Genomic DNA, 12,199 nt, shown 5'->3' on the forward strand with positions numbered 1-12,199 from the left:
GAACGAGAGGATACAGTGATGACTGAGTACGAGAGGATACAGTGATGACTGAGGACGAGAGGATCCAGTGATGACTGAGGACGAGAGGATACAGTGATGACTGAGGACGAGAGGATACAGTGATGACTGAGGACGAGAGGATACAGTGATGACTGAGGACGAGAGGATCCAGTGATGACTGAGTACAAGAGGATACAGTGATGACTGAGTACGAGAGGATACAGTGATGACTGAGGACGAGAGGATCCAGTGATGACTGAGGACGAGAGGATCCAGTGATGAATGAGGACGAGAGGATACAGTGATCACTGAGGACGAGAGGATACAGTGATGACTGAGGACGAGAGGATACAGTGATGAATGAGAAAGAGAGGATACAGTGATGACTGAGGACGAGAGGATACAGTGATGAATGAGAAAGAGAGGATACAGTGATGACTGAGGACGAGAGGATCCAGTGATGACTGAGGACGAGAGGATACAGTGATGACTAAGGACGAGACGATACAGTGATGACTGAGGACGAGAGGATACAGTGATGACTGAGGACGAGAGGATACAGTGATGACTGAGGACGAGACGATACAGTGATGACTGAGGACGAGAGGATACAGTGATGACTGAGGACGAGAGGATAGAGTGATGACTGAGGACGAGAGGATAGAGTGATGACTCAGGACGAGAGGATAAAGTGATGACTGAGGACGAGAGGATCCAGTGATGACTGAGGACGAGAGGATACAGTGATGACTAAGGACGAGACGATACAGTGATGACTGAGGACGAGAGGATACAGTGATGACTGAGGATGAGAGGATAGAGTGATGACTGAGGACGAGAGGATAGAGTGATGACTCAGGACGAGAGGATAAAGTGATGACTGAGGACGAGAGGATACAGTGATGACTAAGGACGAGAGGATACAGTGATGACTGAGGACGAGAGGATACAGTGATGACTGAGGACGAGAGGATCCAGTGATGACTGAAGACGAGAGGATCCAGTGATGACTGAGGACGAGAGGATCCAGTGATGACTGAGGACGAGAGGATACAGTGATGACTGAGGACGAGAGGATACAGTGATGACTGAGGACGAGAGGATCCAGTGATGACTGAGGACGAGAGGATACAGTGATGACTGAGGACGAGAGGATAGAGTGATGACTGAGGACGAGAGGATACAGTTACGACTTCGTCACGAGTCATGTGATCTGTAAATTCTGCAACACAGTCAAGTACTCAGTAACAATACTACACCTTCTCTCTCGCTGGTCTCTCTGGACCGACACTCCGTCTGGTTTTGAACCACCAGGTCTTCCTGGTTAATGAGCCAGAATTCCATGAACGATCATCAAACACGGAGCTAATCAATGTTTTGTGTGTCGGCCAACAAAACCTGGAGCGTCGTCCACCGCGAGCCTCCATCTGTGTCCCGCGGCGTTAATGACGGCGTCGCCACATTAACCTGCACACGATGTGGAGTCTCGTCGTTTCTCTGCGTCGTCCTCGGAAACCACTCGCCGCCGCCGCCGGCTCGAAACGCTCTTTATTCATAATTACCCGTTATGATGATTTCCTCGTGTGCGTTTGTCCTCTTTAATGGCGTAGATGTGTTTACCTGAGGTGACGGAGTGACTCCCTCCTCGCTTCGTTTTTAATCCTGGCGTCTCCTCCATGAATCGTCTCCGCGGCACTTAATTAACGTTCCACCAAATCCTTCCTGCTGCAAGTGAGAAGATTTGGCTGAAGACCAGCGAGACTCGTTCTCTGCTGGGAGCGACGCCTCGACGTTACTGGATGGATTATCTTCTCTGCCTGATAGGATCTCAAATTAGGTTGTTTTCGCCTCCATCGACTTTTATGTTGGACTTTCCATAGATTTTAGTTTAGCTTTAATTGAGACACGGGAGCTTCTATTATTATGAATCGGCTTTTCTGGACCTGGTCTACGATTCATCAGCCTTTGGTTCTTCACACCAACATGAGCCTCAGGGTCGGTCGACTCCTCGACGAGTTGTTGCTGAATGTTACACAAACGGATGAAGAATAGATACACAATGCGATGAATCGTTTTGTGAAATCGTAACATCTGAGTGTCTCCTCATGTTATCCTGCTCGTTGATGGTTCTGACATCTCCAGCCTGTTCTTAAGTTGATCAGCCTTATGTTACCCTCGACTTTCTCACCCCTAAACCCCAGGAAAAGAGAATTCTTTATCACCATTCTAGTCTTGGTTACTCAGGTATAAATGCTACTTAGCTTAGCATGACTCGTTGTTCACTTTTAACTCGCCGTCTGATCGCACAGGAAGAGTTGCTACGGAGATCTTAAGCATAACCAGGGCTTTATGTGGCGTCACATTATAGTTGTTACTTTTTAAAAGTTCTCCCCCGTCTGGAATCTGTGCGAACGAGAGGTTACGAGAGCGGAGTCCATTATGACGTAATCACGTCTTCACTCCTCCTCCAGCCAGCTGTTAACAGGCCCCGCTATGTTTGTACAACGAGTCCATCGGCGGTGGAGACTCCAAGGATTCATGATGTGCGGTGACAAACCTCCAAGTTTGACCAATCACGGCAGAGTGGGTGTGGTTATGGTCAACAAGATTTAATCTCCAGGAAAACAAAAGTGTTTTCAGTGGGTGGGGCTTAGGGTCATTTTCTAATGTCAATATTTCAATGAAAAGAGAGTTTTGTACAAACACACACTGATGATACAATAGAGTCACACATCACAACAACACACACACACACTGATACAATAGAGTCACTCATCACAACAACACACACACTGACGATACAATAGAGGCACAAATCACAACAACACACACACACTGACGATACAATAGAGTCACACATCACAACAACAACACACACACTGATGATACAATAGAGTCACACATCACAACAACACACACACTGATGATACAATAGAGTCACACATCACAACAACAACACACACACTGATGATACAATAGAGTCACACATCACAACTACACACACACACTGATGATACAATAGAGTCACACATCACAACTACACACACACACTGATGATACAATAGAGTCACACATCACAAAAACACACTCATGATACAATAGAGTCACAACATAACAACACATTGACTGTGTAGTTAAATGTTTGTGTGTCACATTCACGGACAACAATAACAACAATACCTTGAATGAGAATCTGTTTTTTTTTCACCAAGTTTATATTGACAAAATACACTGAATACTACTATAAGACTGTGTTAAATATTACTTAAAAAGGCACTTTCTTAGACGGAAACACTCTTTGATGCCAAATATCAACATATTTAATTGATATTAACATATAAATGTCCTTCCCTTCACCGGCTTGCTCATCCAGGTCCTCAGTTCTTCTGCTGCTGTTGGTCTTCGCTGTGTTTAGTTTCCACTTGTTGAGTGTGTATGTGGCTCACTCGGGTCAGAACCCGTCCAGCAGAACTCCTGGTGCCAGAGAGTGCAAGCGAGTTATCTGTGAACACGAGGAAGAGGAGGTGAATGTTTGGTGTCGAGCGCCGATGAATCCACGAGCGAGGAAGGGATGGAAGTAATAACAACTCCGAGAGGCGTAGTGTGTGTTCCCCGTGTATCATCATTACAGCTCCCCGTAAACACACACACCAGCTCCCCGTAAACACACACACCAGCTCCCCGTAAACACACACACACACCAGCTCCCCATAAACACACACCGCCACCTCCGTCGCCGCCCTGCCCTCCTTCTCATCTCCTCGGCTCGTGAGTTTCTCCTAGATAAGCAGCTACAAAGAGGACTATTGTGTGCTGTGGGCCTGTGATGTTCTGAGTGAGGAGCACAGAGTCGGTCCTCTCCGTGGAGACGCAGCTAACACAACCTGACAGGCGGTCCACAAAGAAGACCCTGTCACAGGCAGACGCGTGGGAGGAGGTTCTGGGCCGAGGAGGTGGTTCAGGAGTATAGAAAAATGAACTTATTAGGCTCGGAAAAGAAAAGCTGCCGCGTCGATTAATAACCGAGCGCGAGGTTCTTTGTTCTCGACGCGTCACACTTTGGGGTTTTACTCGAGAACATGAACATGTTGTGGCTCCGCAGCTGTAACAAGAGCCTTTGTGGCTCTGACCTGAATTCCTGCCGTTCATTGTGTCAGCGTCTGGTGTTGCGTAACGGACCAGAACCGAAGCGGTGCCAGGTCTTAATCGGACTCTTACCTCCTGAGTGTGGAACCAGACGCAGATGTTCTCCGTGATCAGAGAGTTTCATCTGCCAGAGTCCACACTTCTCAGCAGATCCGGGGTCAGATTACAACTGTCATCACATCCACTTGTTTATGACATTTCTTTAAACCTCCAACACAAAACATTCAATAGATTTCTCAACTCTGTCTCTAGAGCTGTCGAAGATATCTTGAGTTACTTTCCAAAATATACAGTTATTAAACATTAAACAGAATAAGATATTAACTTTTAACAGACACGACTTATTCAACCATTGGGATGGATTTTGAACTATTTATTTCATATTCATAGGAAAATGTTTTATTGAAAAGTAAAAATCCAGGTGTGAGCAGCCTGTTGGTCTTTCCACTTTTTACAAAAAGCCCTTTAACTCGTATAAAATCACTTCTTTGGCACTTTAAGATTTGTTGTTTCAATGTAAAGTGCAAAACAAATACATTCTTATAATAATAATAGTAATAATAATTCATATTATTATTACTTTCGAACATCAAAATAGAGGGAGAAACAAACTATAACCACTGCACCTGCGTAGGGTTTCTTTGTGACAGATGTTTTTTTGTTTTTGTTTTTATTAAGTGGTTTTATTTTTTAACTGCCTGTCATGGAAGAGAGTTCAAGATTTTCTTTTTCGTTTCATTGAGTGTGAGTTTTTATTAAAGGAGACACTTTTTCTGTTGAACTCCTTCTCGAAGGCGTTAATTTGAAGTGGTAAACAGTTGTTGATAAAACTCGAACAACTGATGTAAACAACCCTTTTGTAAACATGAGTTATATTTTTAATATATGCAGTTACTCAAGTTATTTATTGACCGTCTATCAGTTAAATGAGTGGCAAAAAGGAAACAGCGTTTTCCAACTTGATGACGTGATAACAAGTTCACGGTAGGACTGAGCAGCCTGATGGTCTTTCCAACCGAATCAGTCATCCAGACTCACAGTAAAACCTCTGGGTGTCATGGCGACATGGGTGTTATTTTGTAACGACTCGTGTTATTGGACTCGCACAAAAAACGTGTCACCGTCTCCCGGAGACCTCTTTATTCCGAGGCTAAGTGGCGAACGGAGAAAACCGACATTATTCCGCCGCAGATTAACCGTCTGCAGGATTAGCTGCGAACGTGAGTCGTGTTCCCGGCTGGACGGACGCCGCCGGAATTCTGGAGCGGATTCTTCCGACGGCACCTCACATTGTTCTTGTCAGGAGCTTCACAGACGTGGGATCTGTGGGCGAGATGCTCGACCGAAGCCAGCACTTCCTTCCTCTTCCTGTCAGAGGGGGGGGGGGGGTTCTCCTCAGCCTCTCGCTGACCCCCTCACTGGCAGGAGTTCCTTCTTCTCCACAAGGTGGAATCGAACGTATGAAAGTTTGAAGAGCATGAATTGTGCATCTCAACATCTGCTGCGCTAAATAGGTTGTTTTTGCCATGAATGTTCTGCGCTTGACCCTCCTTCCTCTCGTCCTGCAGGTAAAGTCCTGAACACTGACCTGCGTCACTACCTCAGCCTGCAGTTCCAGAAGGGCTCCCTGGACCACAAGCTCCAGCAGGTGATCAGGGACAACCTCTACCTGCGAACCATCCCATGTAAGTCCTGGATCTAATCATCATTTTTTAAATAAATAGAATTCATCCAGTTTAATTACATTAGTTAATATTTTGGAACACAATAATTGTAAAATTATATATATACAGTATTTTTAAAATGCCACAACATTTCAAATAAAAAAAACAACTATTGTGTTATCCTATAAACGTACCTATAAACGTATCTATAAACGTATCTATAAACGTGAATACATCTGGTGCAGCGTGTCGTTGCTTCGCATGATTCTCGTGTTTATTCTCCTCCTCGACTCCTGAGCTGGAAACTTCCATCTCCCCGACTCTAAATATTTCAGCGCGTCACATTCTTCCGCAGTCGACTTCTGATCCGGAGTCTATTTTACGGCAGAAAAAGTAAAAAAAAAAAGCGGCAGAGAAATGATTCAGCCTTTTTTTCCGGCCCGCCGACTCTGGCGGCGACAGCCGGCCAGTAATGAAGCCGCAGCTGCAGTTGTTTGGCTTCGGCTGCTGCGAGGATCACACGCTTATCATTCATCGCTTCATCTGAGCGCTCGGTTCCTCCTGAAACTTTCCTTCCCGCCGGGGAAACTTAATTCTTGCTCTGAATGTAAAGTGATTAATGAGGGAAACGTCGTAATGAGCTTTTTAATTTCCAGCAGCTGCCCTCAAACATTCCAGAGAAACATCCAGAACCTGCTGAAGTAAACACATCCTCGGATGTATGTCGAGATGAAACGTCCGTGTTGAGTCAGATCTTGATTTTTTTATTAGGTCTTGGTGAAAAGAGCTGAGCCAAAAGACAAAGCTATCTTCAAGCGATACAAGTCACAGGGTCAACGATAATGTAGTAACAAGTATATATGTGTAGTATTGTCCAGTACTTTTCTCTGGTGTTGTGATAGTGTAGTAACAAGTATATATATGTGTAGTATTGTCCAGTACTTGACTCTGGTGTTGTGATAGTGTAGTAACAAGTATATATGTGTAGTATTGTCCAGTACTTGACTCTGATGTTGTGATAGTGTAGTAACAAGTATATATGTGTAGTATTGTCCAGTACTTGACTCTGATGTTGTGATAGTGTAGTAACAAGTATATATGTGTAGTATTGTCCAGTACTTGACTCTGGTGTTGTGATAGTGTAGTAACAAGTATATATGTGTAGTATTGTCCAGTACTTGACTCTGATGTTGTGATAGTGTAGTAACAAGTATATATGTGTAGTATTGTCCAGTACTTGACTCTGATGTTGTGATAGTGTAGTAACAAGTATATATGTGTAGTATTGTCCAGTACTTGACTCTGATGTTGTGATAGTATAGTAACAAGTATATATGTGTAATATTGTCGAGTACTTGACTATAGTGTTGTGATAGTGTAGTAACAAGTATATATGTGTAGTATTGTCCAGTACTTGACTCTGATTTTGTGATAGTGTAGTAACAAGTATATATGTGTAATATTGTCGAGTACTTGACTATAGTGTTGTGATAGTGTAGTAACAAGTATATATGTGTAGTATTGTCCAGTACTTGACTCTGATTTTGTGATAGTGTAGTAACAAGTATATATGTGTAATATTGTCGAGTACTTGACTCTGGTGTTGTGATAGTGTAGTAACAAGTATATATGTGTAGTATTGTCCAGTACTTGACTCTGGTGTTGTGATAGTGTAGTAACAAGTATATATGTGTAATATTGTCGAGTACTTGACTATGGTGTTGTGATAGTGTAGTAACAAGTATATATGTGTAATATTGTCGAGTACTTGACTCTGGTGTTGTGATAGTGTAGTAACAAGTATATATGTGTAGTATTGTCCAGTACTTGACTCTGGTGTTGTAGTATTTACAGACCACTTGACTCTTGACGAAGTCGTAACTGATTTCATTTGTTTTCAAAACAAAAATATGTCCAAACATCAGCTTTAAAAGCTGCTGGAGTCACTGTATCCTCTCGTCCTCAGTCATCGCCCAGATCTCTCGGTTGTCCCTTTAGCTGATTTAATGACCATCTAGTGGCCAAAAGTTGTAATAACGTCAAATGGACCCACACAGTGAATATGTGAATTATATATAAAAATATGTATTCTTGTATTTTAAACAGCCTTTATGAAACTATAATATTCAAATACCAGTGCCCGTGAAAAGTGTCTGGACATTCTACTAGGTCTTCTAGGAGAGACTTGAAGAAGAACTTATGCTTCTCCAAGAGAAGCCAGCTGTGTTAATTGGAGGGAGGCCCCGGGGCCGATAACTGGTGTACGGGTCCTGGAGAAGCCTTTAAATACTGCAGTAACTGGTCAATAATGTACTGTAAGAATAGCATCATGTTATAATGTATTCATGATTTGTCATTAATTCTGCTGGTCTCTCCTTCGTCGCCCTCTACTGGCTGTCACTGGTCCACATGTTCTCAAGTGTCCGTCAGCCTCGGCGTCACTCGTGTGACAACAGTCAGCTCCTGCTTATGTCGCCCGTCCAGAGTGACCCGGCTCAGTGACTCCATCACGCCCGGTCTGGTTAGTCACGTGACCGCGAGCCAGGACTGTGACTTCACGTCCACCAGGTGGCGCCGCTCGGGCACAGAGAGAGACGGCGGGGGAGCCGAAGACAGCGCCGCTGGTCCAGGGCACCACATAATCCCTTTAATCTTGGCTCAGTCCCGACCCGGAGCTGGCGGCCAGAACCTCTCCCTCCCTGGGCATTAATATCTGTCGTGGCAGCAGAGGCTGCTCTGGAGGACGAGCAGCACAGCTGGGAATATTAACAACAAGCTGCAGGATGTTTCCTCTTTTCTACAGTTTTTTAACCTCGGAGATGAATCGCTCCTGCATAGATACAGTGAGGATTCAGTGATGACTGAGGACCAGAGGATACAGTGATGACTGAGGACCAGAGGATACAGTGATGAATGAGGACGAGAGGATACAGTGATGAATGAGGACGAGAGGATATAGAGATGAATGAGGACGAGAGAATACAGTGATGACTGAGGACGAGAGGATACAGTGATGACTGAGGACGAGAGGATACAGTGATGACTGAGGAAAAGAGGATACAGTGATGACTGAGGACGAGAGGATACAGTGATGACTGAGGACGAGAGGATACAGTGATAACTGAGGACGAGAGGATACAGTGATGACTGAGGACGAGAGGATACAGTGATGACTGAGGAAAAGAGGATACAGTGATGACTGAGGACGAGAGGATACAGTGATGAATGAGGACGAGAGGATACAGTGATGACTGAGGACGAGAGGATACAGTGATGACTGAGGACGAGAGGATACAGTGATGACTGAGGAAAAGAGGATACAGTGATGACTGAGGACGAGAGGATACAGTGATGAATGAGGACGAGAGGATACAGTGATGACTGAGGACGAGAGGATACAGTGATGACTGAGGACGAGAGGATACAGTGATGACTGAGGACGAGAGGATACAATGATGACTGAGGACGAGAGGATACAGTGATGACTGAGGACGAGAGGATACAGTGACTCCAGCAGCTTTTAAAGCTGATGTTTGGACATATTTTGGTTTGAAAACAAGCAAAAGCAGTTACGACTTCGTCAAGAGTCGTGTGGTCTGTAAATACTACAACATCAGAGTCAAGTACTGGACAATACTACACATATATACTTGTTACTACAGTATCTACAGGTTCTGATCATCACCTGATGTTTGACCAGAGTTCACTGAAGAAACCATGATGTTGTAACATTTCAGCTGATGTTTGAACTTAATGTTCAGATCCACTAGTTTGTACTGTGATTTAAAAACTACTCCATACATCAAAACAATTTACTACAAGAACTTTAAATGTTGGGGTTCCTGTTTTTCTTTTGATCTTTTTGATGGACTTCCATCTTCTCGTTACTAATGTCCTTAAACCTCACGGTCATACCTTCATACCTTCTCAGTTGAGACACATCTGGACAATACTTTCTACTTCCTCAGCGTCTGAGGTTTCAATTGAAAAACATCTTCACTGGAGCTCAAACCAATGAAACCTCGGATCCTTTTGCTTGTCTCATGAATTGATCTGGAGTTTACAGATCTTCTAGAAACATCTGATCAGGAACATTATTCCAGCAGCGTTTCATCTCCACTGCTCTCTTTAATTGGACCTCTGACTGAGTGGGCGTCGAACCTGCCGGGCCGAGGGAGACGCCGTCTATCCACGGCTCATGAGCAGCAGCAGAGAGCTCTGTTGTTGCAGCACATTGTTACATTCCCGGCAGCTTCAAAGAGAACACACACACACACACACACACACACACACACACACACACACACACACACACACACACACACACACACACACACACCCACACACACACCGGGACAGAAGGTGTGTTCTTCACCAGGGATTCCAGGGCGGCAACATTCCATCTTTTCGTTCTCTTTCAAAGACACTGCGGCTTCAACTTTCTGACACTTTCGCTCCCGACACTTGGACCAGGAAACGACTTTTTGTTGAATGTTTGTGTATTTAAAACACAATCATTAACACTACAAATGGATTTTAAAAGCAAAATAACATATTTTAAAATTGTTTCCATATTATTATATCGAGGAGAGTACACGTTTGACATATTTAAGTTTGAGAAAAAGATTTCATTTATTTATGTCTTTTTTTGTCTTTTTTGATGGATCATTTCTTGACAGTTTTCAAAGAAAACCGGTTAAACTTTTTTGAGGGATCAACAGATAAGATCATTTTTTATGGATAATAATTTTCTTTTCTGTGATCTATGTTCTTTATCTTAGACTTAGATTGTATCATCTTGTTCTTTCTCTTTATTTCTCTTGTTCTTGTTCTTATTTTATTTTTATTTATTTTTTATGAAAAATTGCTGTATTGCTGTGACTAATTGGAAAAAAAAAACTATTTACCTACCTACCTATAATGAAGTAAAAACTGCTGATACTAATACTTGGTAGATAATAAATATAAAAGTATAGGTGAATATAAAAATGTATATATTATGTCCGATTCGCACAGGATAAGTATTACCTGGTAATTTGTACTAATTACGGAGAATGTCTGAGTTTTAATCCCGTGTGAATGCGCCATGTCTGTGATTTGTGATGTAATAATTATGCCGCAAATTACCGACTGAAATTCCCCAAATACAGACGTCGGGTGAGAATACTAGTCCCGTGTGAATCTGAATGGCAATCGCCATTGTGTTAATATTTACTTCCGCTGTTTTATTTTGAAGGGGTTGAAAAGGAAAGTAGATCGAGTTCGTTGTTCCACATGAGGAAAGTGAAGAAGACGTGCGCGCTGCACAGATACAAACTAAGTTCCAGCCTTGTTGTTTCCCACACGAATACACTTGATGTAACTGTGTCGCTTCTGTAAGAATAATGTTGGGGCAAATTTAGTAATTTAGGTAATTGCTTTTTACATCTGTATCTCTAGGTAATGTTAGTAAAAATGACTATTTTACAGACGTCACTTATCCCGAGTGAATGTACTTATATAGCGCAGAGGAGGTCATTTACAAAACACAGAGGTCCCCTGGTAGTACTTATACCAGACGAATAGGGCTTTAGTTGTATAAAGGTAAAAGATAATCAACAAACTTAATTCCATGTATTTAAACAACAGTCTTGCTTGGTAGTTATGATTAAAATAGAAGTAGAATTTAAGAAGAAATGTAATCCTAATTGAAATCAAAGTACTAACAAGCATCTTGTTAAAGAAGCAGCTCGAACAAGTCATTCTTCTAATGACATGAAGCCGTTAACACTCGCGGCGTCTGCTGAGAACCTCTCGAGAGTCGAGGTGATTCAAGCCCCGGATCAACTCCTTCGCTGACGCTAAGTAGAGACGGCGTGTCGAAGGCGGAGCGTGAAATCATCTCCATAACAATCTGTTTTCATGTCTGGCGGCGTCGACGAGACGAGAGTCGAGGCTCCTATAAGAGCCGCCGCGACACCCCGAGTCTCCTTATCGCTCACTCTCGCCTGGAGTTTGTTGGAGTTGAAACGTCAGAAGAAGTCTGGAGAGTAGAAAGTCGGCGTCTGCACTGCGACACAGAGTTAAAGTTGTTGAAGTTCAGGACATTAGTTTTCCCAGCAGGGGACGTGGAACTACAAAGACTGCTTTGATAGGATGAAGTCCTGCAACACCGTGTAGAGATTGTTGAAGTTTTTAAAAATGTATTTCTCCGTCCTAGGCACCACCCGGCAGCCCAGGGAGGGCGAGGTACCCGGAGTAGACTACAACTTCATCAGCGTCGGCGAGTTCCGAGAGCTGGAGGAGAGCGGGCTGCTGCTGGAGAGCGGAACCTACGACGGTACGGATCGCGACACGGGTCTTGTTGATGGTTTATTCACGAGCGGAGAGGAGTCGCTCGGACTCTAAAC

At 43.5% G+C, this 12,199-nt stretch overlaps 1 protein-coding gene across 2 annotated transcripts in view; it reads left to right on the plus strand.

Annotated features, from left to right (window-relative positions):
- Positions 1-12,199, plus strand: part of LOC148059051 (membrane-associated guanylate kinase, WW and PDZ domain-containing protein 3-like) — a 96,882-nt gene that overhangs the window by 60,692 nt on the left and 23,991 nt on the right. For both annotated transcript variants that reach the window (XM_087782002.1, XM_087782001.1), the window contains exons 2-3: positions 5,715-5,831; positions 12,010-12,129. In XM_087782002.1, coding sequence (XP_087638128.1) covers positions 5,715-5,831; positions 12,010-12,129 — 237 coding nt within the window. The remainder of the gene's footprint in view (positions 1-5,714; positions 5,832-12,009; positions 12,130-12,199) is intronic.

The sequence above is a fragment of the Callionymus lyra genome, chromosome 19 (assembly GCF_982586985.1).
Source record: "Callionymus lyra chromosome 19, fCalLyr1.hap1.1, whole genome shotgun sequence".
NCBI lineage: Eukaryota > Metazoa > Chordata > Actinopteri > Syngnathiformes > Callionymidae > Callionymus > Callionymus lyra.